The sequence below is a fragment of the Penicillium mononematosum genome (genome assembly GCF_028829835.1).
Source record: "Penicillium mononematosum strain IBT 11891 chromosome Unknown utg000002l:1.0-8112719.0:1.0-8118358.0, whole genome shotgun sequence".
Lineage (NCBI taxonomy): Eukaryota > Fungi > Ascomycota > Eurotiomycetes > Eurotiales > Aspergillaceae > Penicillium > Penicillium mononematosum.
This window is the reverse complement of record NW_026643272.1, coordinates 5,418,015-5,440,894: the sequence shown is the minus strand read 5'-3', so window position 1 is coordinate 5,440,894 and position 22,880 is coordinate 5,418,015. Positions and strand designations below refer to the sequence as shown.

General features: G+C 48.6%; 10 protein-coding genes across 10 annotated transcripts, besides 2 other annotated features; 5 read left to right on the top strand and 5 right to left on the bottom strand.

Moving 5' to 3' along the window:
- Positions 1-409: 409 nt before the first annotated feature.
- Positions 410-2,048, top strand: N7519_003852 (Atg14 domain-containing protein; the record flags this gene model as incomplete). Its single annotated transcript, XM_057290628.1, has 2 exons — positions 410-1,058; positions 1,111-2,048. 2 exons carry the CDS (start codon positions 410-412, stop codon positions 2,046-2,048), a joined length of 1,587 nt encoding a protein of 528 aa, XP_057151830.1.
- Positions 2,049-2,402: 354 nt separating this feature from the next.
- On the top strand, positions 2,403-3,902 carry N7519_003851 (putative ZIP family zinc transporter; the record flags this gene model as incomplete). The annotated part of the gene is made up of 3 exons (XM_057290627.1): positions 2,403-2,448; positions 2,504-2,683; positions 2,746-3,902. 3 exons carry the CDS (start codon positions 2,403-2,405, stop codon positions 3,900-3,902), a joined length of 1,383 nt encoding a protein of 460 aa, XP_057151829.1.
- A 1,425-nt stretch (positions 3,903-5,327) lies between these two features.
- Positions 5,328-6,770, bottom strand: erg10B (acetyl-CoA C-acetyltransferase; the record flags this gene model as incomplete). The annotated part of the gene is made up of 5 exons (XM_057290626.1): positions 5,328-5,843; positions 5,911-6,403; positions 6,462-6,537; positions 6,593-6,642; positions 6,706-6,770. 5 exons carry the CDS (start codon positions 6,768-6,770, stop codon positions 5,328-5,330), a joined length of 1,200 nt encoding a protein of 399 aa, XP_057151828.1.
- A 263-nt stretch (positions 6,771-7,033) lies between these two features.
- N7519_003849 (U5 snRNP component Snu114, putative) lies at positions 7,034-10,184 on the top strand (the record flags this gene model as incomplete). The annotated part of the gene is made up of 4 exons (XM_057290625.1): positions 7,034-7,053; positions 7,103-7,242; positions 7,302-9,530; positions 9,622-10,184. The coding sequence occupies 4 exons, from the start codon at positions 7,034-7,036 to the stop codon at positions 10,182-10,184; spliced, it is 2,952 nt and encodes a 983-aa protein (XP_057151827.1).
- Positions 10,185-10,452: 268 nt separating this feature from the next.
- On the bottom strand, positions 10,453-11,126 carry N7519_003848 (iron-sulfur cluster assembly protein CIA2; the record flags this gene model as incomplete). Its single annotated transcript, XM_057290624.1, has 3 exons — positions 10,453-10,826; positions 10,917-10,997; positions 11,030-11,126. 3 exons carry the CDS (start codon positions 11,124-11,126, stop codon positions 10,453-10,455), a joined length of 552 nt encoding a protein of 183 aa, XP_057151826.1.
- Positions 11,127-13,232: 2,106 nt separating this feature from the next.
- Positions 13,233-13,288: a sequence feature (Short protein (N7519_003847, KAJ6188939.1) was converted to a misc_feature.).
- Positions 13,289-13,354: 66 nt separating this feature from the next.
- Positions 13,355-13,370: a sequence feature (Short protein (N7519_003847, KAJ6188939.1) was converted to a misc_feature.).
- A 208-nt stretch (positions 13,371-13,578) lies between these two features.
- Positions 13,579-16,232, top strand: N7519_003846 (fungal specific transcription factor domain-containing protein; the record flags this gene model as incomplete). Its single annotated transcript, XM_057290623.1, has 6 exons — positions 13,579-13,969; positions 14,031-14,378; positions 14,429-14,710; positions 14,768-15,321; positions 15,385-15,836; positions 15,905-16,232. The coding sequence occupies 6 exons, from the start codon at positions 13,579-13,581 to the stop codon at positions 16,230-16,232; spliced, it is 2,355 nt and encodes a 784-aa protein (XP_057151825.1).
- Positions 16,233-17,296: 1,064 nt separating this feature from the next.
- N7519_003845 (CDC26 family anaphase-promoting complex subunit) lies at positions 17,297-17,527 on the bottom strand (the record flags this gene model as incomplete). The annotated part of the gene is made up of 1 exon (XM_057290622.1): positions 17,297-17,527. The coding sequence occupies one exon, from the start codon at positions 17,525-17,527 to the stop codon at positions 17,297-17,299; it is 231 nt and encodes a 76-aa protein (XP_057151824.1).
- Positions 17,528-18,002: 475 nt separating this feature from the next.
- On the top strand, positions 18,003-18,854 carry N7519_003844 (uncharacterized protein; the record flags this gene model as incomplete). Its single annotated transcript, XM_057290621.1, has 1 exon — positions 18,003-18,854. The coding sequence occupies one exon, from the start codon at positions 18,003-18,005 to the stop codon at positions 18,852-18,854; it is 852 nt and encodes a 283-aa protein (XP_057151823.1).
- Positions 18,855-19,055: 201 nt separating this feature from the next.
- N7519_003843 (ribosome-recycling factor) lies at positions 19,056-19,968 on the bottom strand (the record flags this gene model as incomplete). Its single annotated transcript, XM_057290620.1, has 2 exons — positions 19,056-19,403; positions 19,507-19,968. The coding sequence occupies 2 exons, from the start codon at positions 19,966-19,968 to the stop codon at positions 19,056-19,058; spliced, it is 810 nt and encodes a 269-aa protein (XP_057151822.1).
- Positions 19,969-20,392: 424 nt separating this feature from the next.
- Positions 20,393-22,675, bottom strand: hscA (putative Hsp70 chaperone (HscA); the record flags this gene model as incomplete). The annotated part of the gene is made up of 7 exons (XM_057290619.1): positions 20,393-20,661; positions 20,723-21,203; positions 21,271-21,978; positions 22,037-22,202; positions 22,325-22,451; positions 22,518-22,568; positions 22,630-22,675. The coding sequence occupies 7 exons, from the start codon at positions 22,673-22,675 to the stop codon at positions 20,393-20,395; spliced, it is 1,848 nt and encodes a 615-aa protein (XP_057151821.1).
- Between the last annotated feature and the right edge of the window lie 205 nt (positions 22,676-22,880).

Here is a 22,880-nt window from a genome sequence, read left to right as displayed (position 1 = left end):
AAGATATGTCAGAACAAAGCCATATCAAAACGAACGATTGTTTCAGTGGAATTTGGAGTCGCTTTTTGTTTTGATTCGTGGATGTTTCAAAAGGTTCCTTATCGAAAATGGGAGATATGATTGCGATAACGGATCAGGTGACGTCGACAAGTGCATGTGCACATCATCCCGTCTTTTCTCCTCTTCCTTTCACTAAGGATTGGCTAAAGATGTCTTGAGGCCGCTCATATCCTTTATATCAGCATTTTATTTGAGTCATGTGGGATTCGCATCTCTTTGATGATCCCTTCTCACTCCGCTATATGGTTCTCGGCGACTCAAGTAGCACCCATAATTATCCTGGAACGCAACATGGAAATGCCCCTTACGCTCTCAAAAAACCGCTGAAAATAAAATCGAATTGTCTGCGATGAGCTGTTCTATATGCTCACGTGCCCCTCATTCCCGCCTTTCTTTCCACTGTCCGACATGTGCCCGCAATCAGCTATATCAACTACGAATCGACAGTACCCAAGTTCTTCTGGAGAAAGAAGTCCTTGGAAAGCAAATCGAAAGCGCTGTTACATGTGGTAGCCCTTGGGATAAGCCTTCCCCACACGCACAAGACCTGCTCGATACAGACACAGCTTGCTCTCCACGCTGGGTCCTCCAAACGATAAGCACTCGGCATGCAGTGTCTTTGGCAAAGAGAGAATTGGTTGCGCATCAGCTTGAGGCTTTGAAAATAGAGGTAGAAGCCAAAAAAGCCGAGATTGCAAAGCAAAAAGAAGCCCTAGCACGCAGACGGTCAGATGCTGAATCTGCCAAATTTCAACTAGAAGAGCGGGAAACTGCAATCTTGGCGGGCGTTCAAAATACCAGCAAACGGGTGGAACACGTTTGGCATTCCCTTCATAGCAAAACGGCAGAGTCACGTATTTATCTTTGTCGAGAAGTCGCCAATCTATATGGCCTGCGGAAGGCTACGAAGAAGGGCCAAGGTCGGGAGACATACGTACTTGGGTGTGGTTTTATCGTCGACCTGAGGGATATGAATGGCAAGTCCACACCATCCCGATGTGGCTTTCAAGCAGTTGTTCATCCCGTGGCATACTAACAGGGCGGGTACAGGTATTCCACATGAACAGATATCCACGTCTTTTTCTAACATCGCTCATCTTCTGATCATTGTCTCACACTATCTCTCCTTGAGACTTCCCGCCGAAATTACACTCCCTCACAAAAACTATCCTACGCCTACGATCTACACCCCCTCAGCATCATACCGGTCGCGCGACGGTCACGATGGAGCTGATTACCAGTCTTCGAGTCCAGCTGCATCAAGGACGGTGGACCCGCGCATCCACACACCACGCCCGCGGCCTCTCTTTATCGATAAACCTCTACCCCGGTTAGCGAAGGAGGATCCCGCAACATATGCCTTCTTTCTTGAAGGAGCCACCCTCCTGGCATGGAACGTTGCATGGTTATGTCGAACGCAAGGGATAAACCTCTCATCGGACTCTTGGGAGGAAGTCTGTGATATTGGAAAGAGCTTGTGGCAACTTCTAGTTGCTCCGCCAGCCCATCCTTCCACTCTGATGCGAGCTTTTGCCGGGAGAGACACGCAGACACAAATGAAATCTGCCAAGGACTCTCCCAAAACCACGATTCAGCGAACAACTTCCTTTCCCATGTTGGGTCACTATTCTCATGGCACGGCACATTCATTCCTGGGAGCATCGGAAGGAGTTGAATTCATGCGAATATGGAAACTCCCAACCCCAACCAAGATTGTGGATAAATTGAAGTCCAATCTTCTAGGGGAAATGGCCAGTGCTGAATGGGAATTGCTAGAAGAAAAAGAATGGGATGATACGGTCATGGATTCTCCTCAGTCATCTGTCCGGCAAAGTCGCAAGGTCATTGTCCCGTCTCAATCCGGATCGGTGGAAATAAACAGAACTTCAAAAACACGTTCTGGGAGGATTCAAGGCAATGAGGAAGCCTCTTCCCGACCTAAAGGTACCAAAGGATGGACTAAGGTAGCAGGTAGAGGACATGAATGAGTCTTAAGTATTTATTCCATGTCATGTACTCTCGTACATCACACACATCCATGGATGTCACCTTCCCTTTGTCATCAAATCCCAGGACCTGTATCGCCCACGTGGGAGATGACTAAGCTAGGAGCTCTTGGAAGGGAATCCAGACTCACGTTATCCAAGAAAGCCACCCTAAGCCTCTTTTGTTTTTTAAAAATATAATATCTCTATGTTTCCTGGAGGTCATCTTCCTGGTCTACCATCTTAGTGCAATACCTCGTCTTAAACCCCAATTGCTTGACCTAGATCCCTACGTTAGCGGAACATTCCCCTCCAACTGGGGATGTGGTTACAGCTCAACGGATTTGAGATAACAAAATGCAGAATGCCCAAGACTGGCAGACTGCAAATGTCTTACCATCAGGTTAGCTATCTTTGCAAATTTGATCGTGATCGGTTACTGACTATTCTCCGAGCAGACTTGAAGCGTGCCCTCTCCGCAATTTCAGAAATCCCCGATGCTCTCTTGCGAGCAGAACTCCTTCGGCGAGATGGAGCTTCAGATGATACACCGGCATGCGGATCCAAGCAGCGGGGTGCCTATAACACCCCGTTGCATGTCATGGCACTGTTCCTCATCCTTGGGCTGAGTACATTCGGTATGCACTGGCTTCTCTTGGATCTCTCAAGTTGGCCATTACTAATGCTGAAACTATAATAGCTTGCTCTTTTCCGGTTTTGGCGCGCCGTTTCCCTCGTCTCCCCATTCCTCGTCGGTTCCTCTTTATATCAAGACATTTTGGAACGGGCGTATTGATTGCCACGGCATTCGTCCATCTGCTCCCCACTGCATTCGTCTCTCTGACCGATCCATGTCTCCCCCGGTTTTGGAGTCAAACTTATCGCGCTATGGCAGGATTCGTTGCAATGATATCGGTCTTTGCAGTCGTTATCGTGGAAATGTTCTTCGCAATGAAAGGCGCAAAGCATGTGCACGGAAGCGAGTATGATAATCTCATTGGCGAGGTCGGGTGTGACTCAATACCTGATGGGGGAAATCCAGTCGATTACACGGGGCTAGAGGCCCCGCAGGTTTCAGACAATATCTATTTAGATAGCATGGGACATAGCTCCAAGTCGCGGGCGACGAGAGCTGGCTCGTCCCATGAATCGGACGGCCGTCACCTGGCGACCTCATCCCCGGATAAAGAGGACGATGAGGATGACCTTGATGAGCTGGATGACTACATGGATGATGACGGACTTATCAGTGGACAGACAGCCCATTCTGCGCAGTCACGGCCTGTCCACCGACATCGACCCCGTGTAAGCGAAAGCCACCGACAGCAGACTGACAGAGATGCGCCAATTCAGAATCCGCAACGTCAGCTTCTACAATGTCTCCTTTTGGAGGCAGGCATTTTGTTTCACAGCATCTTCATCGGCATGGCGCTCAGTGTTGCGACTGGCACCTCCTTCGTCGTCCTATTAATTGCAATCAGTTTTCATCAGACCTTTGAAGGTTTCGCCCTAGGGTCTCGGATTGCGTCGCTCATTCCGGATCTGTTCGCTCCGACTTCAATGAAACCATGGCTTATGTCACTGGCATACGGAACGACAACTCCCCTTGGCCAAGCTATCGGTTTGGTTCTACACAATCTCTACGACCCTGCCAGCGCAACAGGTCTGCTGATGGTCGGCATCACCAATGCCATCAGCAGCGGGCTTTTGCTCTTTGCGGGGCTGGTGGAACTCCTCGCCGAGGACTTCCTGAGTGAGTCGAGTTATGAGACCCTCAGAGGTAGACGACGTGTTGAGGCTTGTGTGTCTGTTGCCTGCGGCGCTCTCCTAATGGCATTCGTCGGGGCCTTTGCTTGAAAGCCTTAATTATTGTTCCGTGGGATTTCTTCATCATAATGCCTGATAGATTAACGAAGCGAGCGACTTTTCCTTTAAATGTATACCAGGTTAATAACACTATTATTCATCCATGGATTTCAGGCAATTGTATGTGGATATCCCGGAGGATACTCAAGAAACAAATGCAGCGCATGAAGCGCACTTGATTCATCTTCACGCCGACCTAATGACTCGAGCGGGACTACCCACTGCAACACTCGGGGCTTGTATATCCCGTTTCACCACGGAGCCAGCACCGATGGAACATCCATGGCCGATGGTGACTCCAGCCAAGATCGTCACATTAGCTCCAATCCAGCAATCATCGCCAATGACAATGGGTCCCGTAAACTTCAGTCCTTTATGGGCGTTTCGCGCTTCGATCCCCGTCTCGTGTTCTCCCATAATGATATTGACATTAGGCCCAATCATGGCGTTGTTCCCAATGGAAACTAAGCCACAGTCCAGGACAGTGAGACTGTAAGGGACTTTGGTTAGATTTGATTCTTTTTCTTTAGAAGTTCGACTCACTGAAAGTTGGCGTAGAATCCGCTACCTATACTGATATTGCAACCGTAATCCACGAATAACGGAGGTTTAATGTATACTCCATGCCCAACACGACCAAGGAGTTCTCGAAGTACGTTTTCTCGAGAGACTACTTACGATGGGGAGACCTCCAATGAAAGCGGTGCGTTGAATATCGCTATTAAACGTCTTGCTCGAGACCTGCCCTCTATGAGTTCGGGACCTAGAGGGTTGTATCTGTATATTAGTTAGAACTGTTTGGTTTTGAACTATACTAGAAGAGAGGTGTTACAGCATCCCCGATATCATTCATTCGTATTCGTCTCCCCAAAAACAATTCTGGTGGGTCTTAGCTTTCTCGATGTTCTCATTGTCTTTTTTGGTTTTAGGTATCATGGCGGAGGTCCAAAATGGTATGGAGATGTGTACAATATTAGGCACATCGAGGTTAATCTTCTTACCTGGGAAAAGTGACTGCTTTATAGGTATTCATGAATCACACTATTAAGATATAGTGATGCCGTCCGATATTCCGTGACCAACGAGTCGAGATAGAAATGGCAATATAATACGAACTGAGTGCCTTGACGTTGAAATGCTGGAAGATCGGCCCTCAAACCCGTCTCTTCTCTTCATCTGAGACCAACACGAAGCAACCAGAGGAATGCAAGGTATAAACACACAAGGATATCTCATTAACTATTCTAGATACCGAGAAAATGGTACTGATACTGCAAATGTTCATCGCTGCAGGATGGGGTATGTCTGCAGAAAATCACCGAGTATCTACCCCGTCAAAACTGGACTTGGTATTTCATATGCAAAGATTGAAGGTCGTTTCACATCCCTGTTTTTTTAATCAACAGAGTTTACTCTTTAAATGGACTCAATCACCAGGGCGCTGGCACCGCCACCACCGTTACAGATACCAACGCAGCCAAGCTTGCCCCCCTTGGCGTTCAAGACACCGAGCAGGGTAGACACAATACGGGCACCACTGGCTCCGAGAGGGTGTCCAATGGCGACCGCACCACCGTGGATGTTGACCTTGTCCTCGGAGAGACCAAGGAGCTTCAGATTGGCAAGAGCCACAACACTGAAGGCCTCGTTGATCTCAAAGGCATCGATGGAGTCCTGAGTCACACCGGCGTGCTTCAGTGCCTTCGGGATAGCTAAAGCAGGAGCAGTGGTGAACTTGCTGGGCTTTTGCTCGGCATCACCCCAACCCAGGATCTTGGCAATAGGCTTGAGGCCGAGCTCCTTCACCTTAGCCTCGGAAACCAAGACAACGGCGGCGGAACCGTCGTTCAGGGGTGAAGAGTTGGGGGCGGTCACGGTTCCAGTGCCAGGGATGAAGGCAGGCTTCATGGCGCGGAGCTTCTCAGGGTTGAGCTAAAAGCCACGAGGAATGGTTAGTCAAAAAGCCAACAATAATTTAACGCAGACAAGAGGTACACACATTCTTGGGCTCATCATCCTGGGAGACAGTCACACCAGGCTTGCCACGGAATCCGGGGATCTCAATAGGGGCAATCTCGTAGTCGAAAGCACCGGCCTTCTGGGCAGCCTGGGCCTTCTCGTAGCTGCGGATAGCGTAGTCATCCTGCTGGGCACGGTTGAAACCGTGGTCCTCAGCGCACTCCTCGGCCGCAACACCCATGAGATCCTGCTTGCCGTAGGCATCAGTCAAACCATCCTTCTGGATACCGTCAACCAGGGTCTGGCTGCCAAACTTGGTACCGCTGCGAGAGGTTTGCAGGTAGTGAGGGGTGTTCGACATGGACTCAGTTCCACCAGCGACAACAACATTGGCGTTTCCGGTCATGATAGTCTGAGCACCGAGAATAATGGCCTTCAGGCCAGAAGCGCAGACCTTGTTGACAGTGGTGCAGACGGTAGATTCGGTAAGGCCAGCACCGATGGCGCACTGTCTGGCGGGGTTCTGTCCAACACTATAACGAAAATAGGTCAGTCACAATTGCGCTAGAATATGTAGTAAAGTTATCTCACCCAGCAGACAAAACGTTACCGAAGAAAACTTCTTCGACATCAGAGGCATTAATGCCCTCAGCCCGCTCGACAGCCGCTGTAAAGTACTATTAGCATTGAAGGTAGGTAGGATATAGTTTGATATGCCGTACCCTTGATGGCATGTGCACCAAGCTGAGGAGCAGTCAAGCTAGAAAGGGAGCTACAGTAACCAATGTCAGATCAAGTCTTCAGGGGAGGGGGAGAAGAATATAGGAATGCTCACCCCAGGAAAGAGCCCACGGGGGTACGGGCAGTAGAAACAATGTAGACGGGAGGAAGAGAAGACATTTTGGAAGGGGGAAGAACGGAAGTAGAGAATATAGGAATATACAGAAGTCAAGAGAAGTGGGAAATAATCCAGATCAAAGAGGGAGGGGCATCTATAAGAGTGAAATTGTATGGTGGGGAGTGAGGAGCTGTACGGTGTAGGCACGAGTACTCCGAAAAACGCTCGGACCAAGTGAAAGTTGAGATCCTCAACTTCTCCGACACGCGTCTGGAGCTACGGTCCCTCTTTTTTTAACCTTCACACCTTTTCTCTACAATTCATTATGGATGACCTCTATGATGAGTATGTTTATTTAACTCAACGAATCTACAACCTTGCTAATTGTGTCTAGGTTTGGTAACTACATCGGTGATGCGGAATCCGACGAGGAGCATCATGAAGATGTCCAACCTCAAGCCTTCAAGTTTGATGAGGCTTTCAATGATGAAGAAGAAGAGGAGATAAATGATCAACAGTTGATGGAAGTCGATGGTATGTCAATGTGTCTTATTCACAGTCTACAATCTCGCTGATTTTGTCTTCTTTCCCAGAGGGTCCTTCGAATGCGGTCATATTGCACGAAGATAAGCAATACTACCCCAGCGCACAACAAGTTTACGGCGAGGATGTCGAAACTATGGTTCAGGAGGAAGATGCCCAACCATTATCAGAGCCCATCATTGCCCCCGTCCAGCAGAAGAAATTTGCGATTGCAGAGACTGAACTCCCACCCGTACATTTCTCTCGGGAGTTCATGTCTGATCTCTTGAACTTTCCAGCACAGACAAGAAATATCGCAATCGTTGGTCACCTGCACCATGGAAAGACTGCTTTCATGGATATGCTGGTCAAATTCACGCACGACCTAACAGAGCGACTGGAGAAGCGCACAGGACGGAAGAGGGAAGAACAACTGCGATACACTGATGTCCATTTCCTAGAGAGAGAGCGGGGCGTGTCAATCAAGTCGGCACCGATGAGTCTTGTTCTCCCAAGCACTAAAGGCAAATCTCACCTGCTCAACCTCCTTGATACCCCCGGGCACGTGAATTTTGTCGATGAGGTGGCTGCCTCTATCCGCCTAGCTGACGGTGTGGTACTGGTTGTGGATGTTGTCGAAGGTGTTCAGGCGAACACCGAGCAGATTATCAAACATGCAGTATTGGAAGATCTTCCCTTGACCTTGGTCGTCAACAAGATGGATCGACTCATTCTCGAGCTCAAGCTTCCTCCCAATGATGCCTATTTCAAGTTGAAGCATGTGATTGAAGAGGTCAATACGATTATCGAGAACGTCTTGCCAGGGCAAGGCGAGCGAAGACGACTGAGCCCCGAGAAGGGTAATGTTGCATTTGCATCAAGCTCGATGAATTGGTGCTTTACATTGCAGTCATTTGCCCGGATGTACGCAGACAATCATCCGAGCTTAGACTCGACAGAATTTGCCGCGCGACTTTGGGGTGACATCTTCTATAATCCCAAGAGCCGAAAGTTCACTCGCAAAGGAGTGGAGGAGAACGCAAAGCGGTCATTCGTCAAGTTTGTATTGGAGTCGATTTACAAGCTCTACTCACACACACTAAGCGAGAGTCCCGAGGATTTGAAAGAGACTCTGGCTAGCGTCGGCGTCCATTTGAAGCCATCTCAGCTTAAGACCGATGCCAAGGAGCTGCTCAGTCTGGTCTGCGAGAAATTCTTTGGACTGCCCACTGGCTTTGTGGACATGGTTGTCCAGCACGTTCCTTCCCCTGTGGAAGGTGCCCAGAGAGCATTGGAGCGATACTACACTGGGCCTGTGGATACCAAGGTTGGGGCCTCAATGGTCGCTTGTGATCAAGACGGTCCTTTGGTTATCCATGTCACCAAACTCTTCAGCAGTACCGATGCCGGAAGTTTCCACTCTTTTGGAAGAATTATGAGTGGTACCGCGCGACCTGGTCAGCAGGTCCGTGTCCTCGGCGAGGGCTACACACCAGAGGATGAGGAAGACATGGTAGTGGCGACCATCTCCGACACGTGGATTGCGGAAACGCGTTACAACATCCCGACCAATGGTGTCCCCGCCGGAAACTGGGTTCTTTTGGGTGGCGTCGACAACTCCATTGTCAAGACTGCGACGCTGGTGCCCCTGAAGCTCGAAGATGACGAGGAGGCGTACATCTTCCGTCCAATTCGGCACATGACCGAGTCGGTGTTTAAGGTCGCCGTTGAGCCGGTCAATCCATCAGAACTCCCCAAGATGTTGGATGGACTGCGGAAAATCAACAAGAGCTACCCCCTCATCTCAACCAAGGTTGAGGAATCTGGCGAGCATGTGGTTCTAGGAACCGGTGAGCTTTACATGGACTGTGTGCTCCATGATCTCCGGAGACTATACTCAGAGATGGAGATCAAGGTCTCCGACCCCGTTACACGCTTCTGTGAGACTGTGGTGGAAACCTCTGCCATCATGTGTTACTCCATCACCCCGAATAAGAAGAATAAAATCACCATGATTGCGGAGCCTTTAGAGGATGGGATTGCAGAGGATATTGAAAGTGGCAAAGTCAGTATCAAGGACCCTATTCGGAAGGTTGCTCGATACTTCGAGGACAATTACGATTGGGATAAGCTTGCGGCGCGAAGCATCTGGGCGTTCGGACCGGATGAAATGGGTCCCAATATTCTCCAAGATGACACTTTACCCTCTCAAGTGGATAAGAAACTCCTCGGTACTGTTAGGGACTCTATCACTCAAGGCTTCAGCTGGGGTACACGGGAAGGCCCTCTTTGTGAAGAACGTAAGTTTTGACTCCCCCCCTCCCCTCCTCATTCGCCAATGACCTTGCGGTTTCGGCGCAGATGACGAATGTGACACTAATTGAAATTTAGCAATTCGAAACACGAAGTTCAGGCTCACAGACGTGTCCCTGGCCGATCAGGCCATATACCGCGGTGGAGGCCAGATTATCCCTACAGCCCGCCGTGCTGTATACTCATCGTTCCTTATGGCATCTCCACGTCTCATGGAGCCGATCTATTCCGTCACGATGACAGGACCTGCAGACTCCGTGGCTTCGGTGTACACAGTCTTGTCCCGCCGAAGAGGTCACGTCCTGTCAGACGGTCCCATTGCGGGAACGCCTCTTTACTCCGTACGTGGTTTAATCCCAGTGATTGACTCGTTTGGATTTGAGACCGATCTCCGAATTCACACACAAGGTCAAGCTATGGTAAACCTTGCGTTCGATAAATGGAGTGTGGTCCCTGGTGACCCACTGGACCGGGATATCAAGCTCAAGCCCTTGGAGATGGCCCCGGCCATGGCTACTGCCCGTGACTTTGTCTTGAAAACACGGAGGCGCAAGGGTCTGGCTGAAGATGTTACAGTGAGTAAGTTTTTGGAGCCGGAGCTCTGGAAGGGTTTGAAGGAAAGTGGCGTGCTGGACTCATGATCTCAAAATTTTCACTACTCAAAATAGGGTTGGCTATTGGGGGGGAAGGAGTCCTTTGATCCGGTGTAAACAATCTTGTGGTGGTAGCAAAGTTCATATGTACTTCTAATACTCATTCCAATGCTTCTTCAAAATCTAGAGTCATTCATCGTAGGCGGTCGTGACACGAGAGGGCCTGGTCTATCTGCTGGTGCTATGTCGTTACCTAGGGAATCGCATCACCGGTGGATTCAGATCTCCCGTTTATAGTACAAAGTGTTCCGAAATTTCAATGACAAGTCTCCATCATTTTGGCAATGACCCCCATCAACGCACCATTCTCTAGGGCTGCGGCAACCCGCTCCTTATCAGCGAGCTGCTTGTTGACCTCGTCTCCAGTACTGTGTGTACCTTCTTTAATTCGGACATCCATTCTGAATCTTGAGGGGAGAGATTGTTCCAGACGAACGCGGACGCCAAGACCGATGACGGTTGCCAGACTGCAGTGCGTGATTGTGGGCGTGATCAGCACGGTGACAGTTTGCAGAGGCGAATCAGGGACATCAGGAAGGGTTGGTTTGATCTTGATATCTGGGAGAGAGACCACGGCTAATTCACCGAGCGAAATTGGATGTTCCGGGTCGGAGATCGACGAGATGAGATCTGATCGTTTTAGTGGACTGAGCAAGGGTACCTAGGTAATCATCTCCGGGGGGGCTTTTTGCTGAAGAGATGTGTCTGGGAGAATCTTACCATATATTTCCTGTTCATCAATAGGCTCCTCTAGTAGGTTGTCATCCTCTGAGTCAGATGACGGGGCACTCTCAAAGTCTACTGGGGCGAGGGCAGGGCCGATGTGAAGATACCACCATACTCGGACTTGCGAGTGGCGGTGGGTCGCAACCGCGTGGGGAGATCAGCGGCATTGAGGATCGTAGGGTTTGAATTTTGCATTTCCGCCATGATGAAATAGGTACAAGGACCAGTTGAGAGTGGCGAGTAAGGTGTAGTAGTAGAAGGGTAAAAACTGCGATAACGTTTATCAGTTTATCATATGTTCACGTGCGAGTCTTCGGTAATGACTCCGCACGAAGTACCGTCTGTAAAACCACCCTATTTTTTTTTTTTTTTTTTTTTTTTTATTTTTTTCAATTTTGATATATCGCGATTTAGTATATTGACTATTATAAGGAATATGGATTATGCATTATACTGTAATTATATTGGAATCATTAATGGTTCTAGTATATGTATATCCCTATATATCCCTGATAATAGGGCTATGTAAAGTTCTACTATGTACTCCGTACGAAATATGTAACCTGACAATCCTAGTGGCTCGGGGAAGATCGACAGGCTTGAAAATCACTTTTATCCGAAGTCTCCCCGGCAATTTTGGCCTAATTGTATATTTCACCAGAACGTGTCTTTTTCGTGTACTTTTTTTGGGGGAATATTTGGGTCTGTTTCGGAAAGCTTTGGAGTGTGAATCGTTTATGTGTTTATTTCCCATTCCCAGGTCATTTACTTATTTACTTTTCCCCCTATGTGACACTATTGCATCATTGCAGTTATAGTTACATACATGTAGTATACCTAGGTACATATACAACAACATATACACGTACTTCCCTCTATATAACCTCGGAAATACTCCGTGTACTCCGTACATAGGTAATAATAATAACCCATTGTAATAATAGCATAGTAGCATAAATAACTTTGTACTATTAATTCACTAAGGTAACAGTATCACTCCTAAGTGGAGACGCCCTCATCCCTTATTCACCAACTACTAATATAACTCGGTAACTCTTATATATTACCTATGTTGTATATATAGATCATGATATATGTATATGTTATACGTGGAAACCAACTGGAATAATTCCCTGTTATAGAATAAATCAAGTACAACATATAAGATCATCTACTCCGTATATAATCTAAATTAAAATCCCTCCGTATAGAAAATCAAATCCGGATCGCCCCTCCACCCTGGGAAAATCCACAGCGGCGGGCGCTATTGGATCCTCTTCCACAACTTGGCACCACCCCTCAGCTTCTGATCTTCTTCTTCTTCTCTCTCCCTCTCTCACACACAGCTTTAATTTTCCCCTTTTCTTTTTTTTCCTTTTTCTCAACAGCCCTACAGCCCATTCGCCAATGTCTCTATTTCTCCACTTGTGAACCTGGGTTGCTCTTCCTAATGCTCCGCGCTTCTTCCACATATTCCGTCCCAATTGAGCTATGCGCCAGGCTCGTTGATTCAAATGTGGAGTACCTTGTGACATTGATATTGATGGATATGCACCCAAACCCTTTCTACTTATCCGATTTGTAAGCAGTTGCCCTTGGGGAACTCTCAATGTTCTTCTGTGTTGTCTTATTTGAACTGGATTATATGTGTGGGAACCGACGCTAATTCGCCCCCGTACTTTAACAGCAATCAACTATTTATTCACCACGTGCATTCCAGCCCCGAGTCAGCCTGATTCTCTTTTTCGGTCCAGCTTCACGCACTTGATATACGTTGCACTCGGTTTGCCGAGAGCGCAAATCTCTCAAACTGCCTTGCAGAACACTTGCACGTCTTGGGACTTTCGCGACTTCTGCCGATCAATTTTCCGCGGAGCCTCGGCAAGTCAATCGCAGCCTTTGGGCAACCTGGAGTCTGTCGTTGAACACCGCCTCTGGGGCTTGTCGCAACCATAACTGTTTGTCTGCCCCGATTAATCTGCTCAGACTTCGACTACCCCAGCATCCCACGATTTCTGCCCTTGATCTTCATTTCAGCCCTATCGCCTCCTGGGCGCAGTTGGATCACTGGCGACAAATCCTTATCTGGCAGAGCGAGATTCGACCTCTGCATTCTCTCTCTCACCTACAAACCGACAACGTCCTTCAATTTCCCGAGGCGGGTCCTTGTGGATAGAACGTCCAGCACAGTCTTTTTTTTTCTTTCTTCCTTCTTGATACCCTGATAGTCCCAATACCAGCTTGAGTTCCCTCAACTGCCACAGTCTACGCCATTCTACAAACCCGACACTTGTTATCAAACGGGCAAGTATGCAAGGTTATTCGTTTGCGCCCCCAGCGGGCCCCCCCGAGAGAAGGCCAGAAAAGTATGTCCCTTAAGCACCATCTGTTCCTTGCATGTTGCATTGGCAACTAACCATTCATTGGTGTAGACTATGTATTTGTTGATGAGCATAACCGACATAAGAGATTGAAGGGTATGAAAAGCGTCCATGACGAGTCAACAAATACTGACCAGCCTGGCTTTTAGTGATGCGAGCCTGTAACGGTTGCCGAAAAAGGAAAATCAAGTGTGACGCAGCTACGACGAATACGTGGCCTTGTTCTGCATGCACTCGTCTAAAGCTGGTCTGTGTCCCTCCGACCATCGGGCAAGATGGAGACTTTCTCCCCTGATGGCCAGAGCGAGTCTACTCTCGAGACCGGCGGACCCTCTAACGCAGCCGAGGGTTCTCATACATTTCCGGTCGCGCCGATCTTCAAGGACAACAGTCAGCCAACTATGAACACTATTTCCTCGTATGATCAAATGAGCATGTATTCCCAATTCGTCCCTCCTCAGTCTCAGCCCACCATCTACAACGATCTTCAGTCACCACAGATGGCAATGTCGCACCAAACTTATCAACAGCCTCAAATGTTTCCGGGGCCGCAGACTCCGTCTATGGGGTCATCAGATCGGAACGTGTATGTTGATAACGATCAGTCAACTGCAGAAAACCTCAGCGATGTACTTGGGGAGTTGAAGATTGATGAGAGCGGGATTGGTATGGCACATTGCCTTTCTATGTATTTTCCCGTGACTGATGGCTAACACTCACCCCTTAGCTCCATACATTAGAAGGCAACGCACCGATCGAATTGAACCCGACGCCCCTATCCAGGACGACGTTGAAGAGCAACTCCCACCTCTCAGAACCGGATCGGGCGTGACGATTCGAATTCCCCCCCCGAGCTCATGCCTGCCGAAGACGACGTTATGGCTTATTTCAAGATCTACTTTGATGAGATACATCCATATGTCCCTGTCGTATCTCGTGCCCATCTGTACTATCAATGGCAACATGATCGCCATTCCATCTCTCCCCTTCTTCTCGAGGCCCTTTTTGCCTGTGCGGGCCGTTTATCTGATGAGCCCGCAGAAGGCGCTCAGTGGCTTGCCTTGGCTAATAGTAAGTCAATATTGAACATTCCTTCAGCCATCTTCAAAAACTGACATCTTATAGGACACGAGACTAGTTTTATGGATGTGCCACGTTTGAGTACTATCCAAGCATTACTTCTGCTACTAAAAGCAAGGGAATCTTTGCCAAAGAAAGGGTACTATTATCGATCGTGGCAGACTGTCAAGACTATTGTCTCAATGGCGAAAGATTTGGACATTCATGAACATTACAGTAACCACGCTGAAGGCAAGCCGTGTGGACTGGGTCCAATTGAATGCTTGGTGCACACAAGAGTGTGGCAGGCTCTCATGGTGGTTGAGGTGATGATCGGCGGGCCCCAAGGTGAGTCTATTTCCGTCCCATCCTTCATTAAAATCAACCAGTTTCTAATTAAAGTAGGCCGCTCGGATTACGGGGTCGATCCTGAGACAGTGGAAATGCGTCCGACGCTAGATATCAGAGGTCTCGATCATTACGAAATCGACCGCTCAAGACAATACGCCTACTTCGTTCGCAACGCACATCACATCCGCATAATTACAGATATCTATCACAAAGTTAAGAAGCAAAAGGACTGGGGCGCAGATGCCCGATTTGTACAAAACAACCCGCTTTTTGCAGACTGGCTTCGCAACCTTCCTCCAGACCTACAGGTCAACTATCCTGCCGATGGCTCTCCACCGTGGCTTCCATCTCATTTTGTGGGCAATATGCATTCTCATTGCCACCTCGCCATTATTTTGTTACATCGCCCTCAGCTTTTCGCTTCTCAATCTTTTGCAGCCGGTGGTGAATGGAAGATCCATATGTCATTGTGCTACTCCTCGGCAAAAAGCCTCTGTCGACTACAAGAAGCCATCTTGCAGAGGTTCGGGCTATCTGGCCTACTTTACATGCAGAGAGGCATCAATTTTGCCATATATTGTATCCTGACTTGTACGATGCTGCACCTGGTAAGCATTTAACAATTTGTGGGAGTTTTCTTTTTCGTAGCAAAGACATTCTAATACGAGTAGGTTGCAATTACCTCCCCCGACCCGGAATTCAATTCAGATGCCCGTGAATTCTTCACCCGTCATATGAGAATTCTCGAGACGTGCTCCGCCGCCTGGCCCATGCCGGAGATTCAGGCTCAGATCGATTCATTAAGACTGGCTTTCTCCGCCGATATGCAGCGTCCTTTCGAGTTGAAGCCCAGTTTCCCATACGGCAGTCCCTCGGAACCCTACCATCCCAGTCCACCTATGGATGCGCACTATCATCCGCACTTGAATCCAATCCAATCCAGAGTGCGTTACAACCCGCTCCCGGCAACACCTCCGATTTCGGCTGGTGCTGAAGATTCGAAGTCCGACACATCTTCCCAGATACAATCCCTCGGGATGGTTGCCCATCAGCCTTCAACAACTCATCCTCTAGATGCCCCTTCGGTCGATGAAAATCACTGGGACCCGACCCGAATCATCACGTACGTACATGATCCACTTCTTTCAACACTCGACTCTCGCTTGGTCTCATACTAATCATTCACTCTAGTCAATGGGACATGGCCTTCTCCGTGAACCCTTCTACCGTCAGCACAAACTCCCCACCAATGCCTATAAACAATTCAGTACCGAGTGTACAAAACGTTATGAACCCCCAATACCCCATCCAATACGAGACACCCAACAAAGTGCCCTCTGTCACATCTACCCACTCTCTCTCGCCTTCCCAGTTCCAGGCACCCCCAGTTGTATTCTCAGCACGAGACTGGCAGCAAAGTGTTGCTAGTGTGTATGATCCACAAGGGCTGAAACGGCGATGGAATTATCCAGTTGATGCTAGCTCCGACAATAACATGTCCAAGCGCCAAAGAGGATAAGACGCAAAAATACCAAACCATCTACGACCTTGTTTCTCTCCCATCCAATCCCCCGATTTCCCCTTTTTGGCCTGCTGGTTCTTGTTTCACTATCCAAGACAACCATTGCTATTGTCACTGTATATTCATATCTTTCGTCCTTTCTTTCCTGTGGAATATTTCTGTTTTCTTCTTACACTACAACCACCAGGGACATAGGCATGGCCCAATGAAGAAAGGTCCGAGGTAGAGATGCCCAAACATCATGACATCTCTAAACGGCCGGGATGATAGTTGATGCATAAATCCTGTTGTACATCAAAAGCTTGCTTTAATTGGTCTCTTTGGTAGACTGAATTTAGGAAAGAATTGATAGTCGTGGAAAAGACACTATACAGATTGGACATGTCGGTATAGAGCAGTGGTAGAATAGCACTTGTGTTTTATACTGGAGGGTTTCTCAGATTGTCCTTGCTAGTATCTTTGATGTCTATTTTTAAGCTACAGCCTCCGATCAGAAGAAATAAATCCCGAAATAAGCCAAAAGAGAGGGCTCACTTAGTGCATCAGTTCTTGTCAGGATGCTCGATAGATGTGTCCTGAACGAAGTAGTGTACATTGTTTGCTGTATTGTCAAGATCTTCCAATGTGTCATTCCTTCTCCAGTGTTGTGTCAATGTCCTAGCCAATGGGAAACCATAGGGGGAATGCAGGGATATGCTGGGATGTTGGTAGATATCAGCAAAGAGAAACCCATGCCCTATCAATGTCTGATCGTCTGGTGCTTTAGAAAACACCATGCTCTATGATTGTTCAATCACTCGCTGCCATATGCTGTCATACGAGGAAGATGGTGTGGGATGTATGGGACGCGTGTTTGTTTTCAACAAGATTCTGCCCTATTTATTCTTGTTAATGGTGAATAATGACGACCCAAAGAGAAATTATGGTAATTCAGGGGCCAAGAAATACATGCAAGCAGATCATGATTGGGTTATGTACCTCATATCCAAGTGTCGTGTTGTGGACCAAGTCATAGCAACATGAAATGGTGGTCTAGGGGCTCAAGATCGTGGTGTGGACAGTCAACCACGCCGACTAACGCCAATTCTTTCTTCACGGGTCCGGACAATCCTGGCCTTGTCACCTGGAAGTGGTTTCAATTCATCGCTGGGGTCAAGGTTGACATTGGAGGTCCCTTTTACGTGCTGTTCTGGGTGTTTGTTTTCTTCAGACAGTTTGCGAAGTCTGGCTTCTTCAAAAGCAGCAATATCCTCGGAAGTAATAGCAATAGCTGTTGGCTTTCGACGAAGCATTTTAGCAGTTAGAAAGGTATTGCAATGAAACAAAGGAAGACTTGACAATGGTGTTTACTTGGAAGCCCGGAGGAGGGCGGTGACTCACGTGACTGTAATTCTTCATTCAATCTTTCCGCGTCGAACAGTATCAAGTCTCTTCGCCAAAGCGCTCTAGGCGTACGACCTGATTCATTCAGACTACAATATGTTTCGGCCACAGCTGAGACAGATCTCACTGCATTGTGAACGGGCAAAATTCGGTCTTTCTACACCTGCTCGCCAGTTCTCCTGTACTCGTACAGTGGCCGAAGATCGAACCCAGCCATCCGGTAAGTACATACAAGGGAAGCAGGCATTGAGATAAATACAGTTGTACAACTGCCTCTCACTTATTGTGGCCATTAGGAGTTTGAATTCTGACACTCATTAGACAACCGTAAACCCAACTCCCGCCCTTCATCGGCCACACCTTCCCACCGACCTCGCAATTACAATGGCCCCCCCAGCTCGGCCCAACCAGTCTCAAACTCGTCCTCCTCGAGTGATTGATGCTAGATCTTTTGCAGCGGCACGAGCTAGCGGTGGAGAGCAACCTAAGATTATCCGCAGCCCGAGATCACGCAACGTTCGAGGCGGCAACCAACCCCCAAATCGCAAACCTAAACCATCCGCCAAAGCCGCCAAAGCCGCCAAAGGTAACCGAAACGGCCCGCGCAGAAATGCAAGATCTTCGGAGAATGACGAGGGCGAAGATGCCGAAGCGGCGGCTATCGACCAAATTCTGCAAGAGCAAATCATCAAATCCCGGCCAACCCCTATTCGCTATGAGCCCCAGGAGATCAACTACTCTACCTTGAAAGAGACCTGGCCTTCAATTCCCACAGACGTGAACTCGCGCTCGGCTGCTGTCTATGAAAAGCTTTCCAGCCTGGGCGGCCGCTTTGCCAATGGCTATATCCCGCCCTATGAGCTTGGAAGGCGCCTATGGAAGGGCCAGAGTGTTCTGTTCCACAATGAAAATGATAAGGCCGAGGCTTTGGAAGAGACCAAACGATTGGCTCAGCTTCGTGCCGATCAAATTTCACAGCGCAAGGGTGACCTTGTGGAGCCTCGGAATGTCGAGTTTAGTCCCATCGACGCAGCAAACACCAAGCCTCTCATGGAAATGTTCGTTCAGGGGAACTACCCCAAGTCTGGAGTCGGGAAAGATGGACATGCCGTATTGGGAGAGGTGTCGAAGAACCTCAGGAACAACGCGACCTACCAGACAACTGGGAAGACCTCACAGTTCATGGCCAAGATTGAATCTCTTGTCTCTGCTGGCCGCAAGACCAAGAGCGTTTAATGTATGTGAACTGAGTGCTAGAAAGTGATTTGTATTATATTTGTTTCGTTAACCCAGTTCATTTCACTATGTTCCCCTATTTTTCACAATTGTGCCTATGCCTGTACCTAGATTTACAAAGTATTATTTTACAAACGCCCATTGCCATAGGCTATAAGTATAATTTTTCATGACCCTTCCTTGGCTTGCCAATTGGGCTTTTTATGCCTGTTCCAATGTTTTCTTGGCCCCTTCAAATGCATCCTTCACCTCCTTCTGGCCCTGCTCTGTAACCTTCTCCATCTGGTCGTGGGCTTTGCGCACGTCGTCTGGACGAGCTAGTTTCTTCTTCTGCATATCCTGAAGACGTTTATGCATGGCACCCCTAGAGTCACGCACTACGCCGGCGGCCTTTTCGAATGCTTGCTTGGCAGCTTGGACGTTCTTGTCCCGGGATTCTTTTGTAGGCGGTGGGATAGGAATGTTGAGCTGGAGGGCGTTGTGAGGATCAGGCTGAGGGGTCAAGGAGAGGTTTGAGGAGACAATTGCTGAAGTAAGAGGTTTCAAGTGCTGCTCAAAGTGTATTAGTACTGGTTCCCTATTGGTACAGCAATAGCAGGCTCACGTCCCCGACAAGAAAAGAAATCAGTGCGGTCGAGTGGCATGAACTTACATCCTCTTCGGCCGCCAAAAGAGTAACCATGCGTCCTCCCTTGGGCACAACCTGCGCCAGATCCCCCAATTTGACTGAATCTTTGCTATCTTTGCTCAGCTGGACCCTCAAACTTTCTAGGACTGCGGTATTGAAACGCCCTCCTGCGCGAAGCTTGGACAGATCATCCTTTAGCCGAGCAACAGCTGTGGAAATGCCATTGTGTAATTGGGAAAGATCAAAGGGATCTTCGGAAGGAGCGCTGGAGCTTTCCTCAGGCTCGGAAGCTGAAGCAGAAGCTTTTTTGGCCTTGTCCTTTTTCTTGTATAGGGCAGGCGAATTGGTAAACTCACGCACGTTCAGAGGAACGCCGCGCTGTGTTCGGGGTAGGAGACATGAAGATCGAAACACTTGCGTCCCTTGAGGGCGCGCAACAAGACGAGGGCAAGAGGAGCGAATGGATTGGGTTATAATGCGTTGCATGGTAGAAGTGGTTGGTGTAGAAAGTTGTGAGGCGGAGGTGGACAGTTCCGAAGTTATCTCTCACGTTACCCGCCTTTCAGCCTCGCGGCCAAAAAAAAAAGAAAAAGAAAAAAAAAGAAATTCAACCCCAATATTACCATGCATGGTATAGAACTATATAAAGTGTTCCAATTATTACGAAAGGAGATCATCACAATGTCATTAAATTGCAGATGGCGAACTTCGTCTACAAAAAACAAATCAAATCATACTTTTCAAGAAAAGAAAACTGCGCCCAAGTTGCCCGGCTTCATAAACAAAGCGTGACAGAGACCAACTCTGCCCAAGGTCTACATGGTGCAGATTCCCTAAGAAGCAGAGTCCCGGGAAAAAGAGGAAAATTCGTTGGCCATAAGTCTATGTTCATGTCTTCCCATGTATGCATTTACCGTGTGGCCATGGCCTTGGTGATCAGACGCTTGAGAGCAAGCTCCTTCTTCTTAAGGTCCTCGGGGGTGGAGTCCTCAACCTCGAGCTGGGCCATGGCGTCACTGAGAGCAGACTCAATGCGCTCCTTGTTGCCGCGCTTGAGCTTCATGGACATGCCAGGGTCGGAGACAATCTCCTCGACACGGGAGATGTAAGACTCGAGCTGCTGACGAGACTCGAAGCGCTTGGTGAAAGCCTCGTCGCTGGTCTTGAACTTGGCAGCATCTACATTAAAGTCACGTTAGCATATAGTCAAAAAGAAATAGAATCAACAGAGAAAACGTACCGTCAACCATCTGGTCAATCTCGGCGCTGGAAAGCTTGCCAACAGCGTTGGAGATGGTGATGTTGGCAGTGCGGCCGGAGGTCTTCTCAGTGGCGGTGACCTTCAGGATACCGTTGACGTCAACCTCGAAGACACACTCGAGAGCGGCCTCACCGGCGCGCATGGGAGGAAGGGGAGCAAGAGTGAACTCTCCCAGGGAGGTGTTATCAGCACAGTTGGTACGCTCACCCTGGTAAACGGGGAACTGAACAGTGCTCTGGTTGTCGACAACAGTGGTGAAGGTGCGCTTCTTGATAGTGGGGACGGTCTGGCCACGGTTGACAACGGGGGCGAAGATGTTGCCCTCCATGGCAACACCAAGGGAAAGAGGAACAACGTCAAGAAGGAGCAGATCAGCGGTCTCAGCAGAGGTGGCCTTGCCGGAGAGGATACCGGCCTGAACGGCAGCACCGTAGGCAACAGCTTCATCGGGGTTGATGCTCTAAGAAAAAAAAAAGTGTAAGTAACTAGGCTTAGACGTTAGATCAAGTGGTGCTGTCCTATCTTACCTTCTCAAGCTTCTTGCCATCGAAGAAGTCGCTCAGAAGCTTCTGGATACGAGGAATACGGGTGGAGCCACCAACAAGGACGATCTCATCAACCTTGTTCTTAGGAATGCCAGAGTCCTTGAGGACCTGCTGGACGGGGTCGAGGGTGCCAGAGAAAGCCTTGGCGTTAAGGTCCTCGAAACGGGCACGAGTGATGGAGGAGTTGAGGTCCTCACCGTCGAAGAGAGAGTCAATCTCGACGGTGGTCTGGGTAGCGTTGGACAGGGTACGCTTAGCACGCTCGCAAGCAGTGCGGAGACGACGGAGAGCACGAGAATCACCGGAGAGATCCTTGCCAGTCTTGCGCTGGAACTCCTTCTTGAAGTGCTCAAGGAGGTTAGTATCGAAATCCTGACCACCAAGGTGAGTGTCACCAGCAGTGGCCTTGACAGTGAAGACACCACCCTGGATGTTCAGCAGGGAGACATCGAAGGTACCACCACCGAGATCGTAGATAAGGACGTTGCGCTCCTTCTCAGACTTGCCGGCGCCGAGACCGTAGGCGATAGCGGCAGCAGTAGGCTCGTTGATAATACGGAGAACGTTCAGGCCAGCGATGGCACCGGCATCCTTGGTGGCCTGACGCTGGTTGTCGTTGAAGTAAGCGGGCACGGTGATGACAGCCTTCTCAACCTTCTTGCCGAGCTTGATCTCGGCGACCTCTTTCATCTGTGCCAACTAGTCAGCAAACAAATCCCACAAATATGACATATTTATTTCGCCATACCTTCATGAGGACCATGGAGGAGATCTCCTGGGGAGAGAAGACCTTGGTCTCGTTAAGGTACTCAACCTGGACAACGGGGTTGCCACCCTGGTCGATGACCTTGAAGGGCCAGGACTCAACATCCTTCTTGACGATGGGGTCCTCGAAGCGGCGACCGATCAGACGCCTGTTCCATTTGAGTCAGAACGAATTCGTAATTGTGGAGAATGCGCATATCTCGAATTGATGGGCTGGGCAAGAGAGTTTTCTTTTTTTTCCTTTTTTTCTTTTTTTTTTTTTTCAACTCACTTGATATCGAAGACGGTGTTGGCAGGGTTCATGGCGGCCTGGTTCTTGGCGGCATCACCAATCAGACGCTCCTTGTCGGTGAAAGAGACGAAGGAGGGGGTAGTGTAGCTACCCTGGTCGTTGGCAACTGATCAAATAGTCAGTATTTGAGAGATTTGAGAGAAAGATCGAATTTTTGGGGGGGAAAGCGTACTGATCTCGACATTGGTGCCCTCGTAGTTGGCAACACAAGAGTAGGTAGTGCCTAAAAACGAAAAATGGCAATTAGCGGCTGTGCGATCGAATTTAGAGTAGCAAAAACGCACCAAGATCGATGCCGACAGCACCGTCGTAAACCTCAGAATCGGCCATTGTGAAATTTTAGATGTGATTTTGAGGGAGGGATGGGAAGAGGGATGGTGGGGGAGAGAGGAAATTTTTTTTATCAAAGTGCATTATTTAGTCGGAGCCACAAAAAAAAAAACCAGAAAATTTTTCAGAAGCGGTGAGTCACGTGGTTCCGGTTATTCTCACCCGTGTAAGGAGTACAACATAGTATATTACATACTACATACTA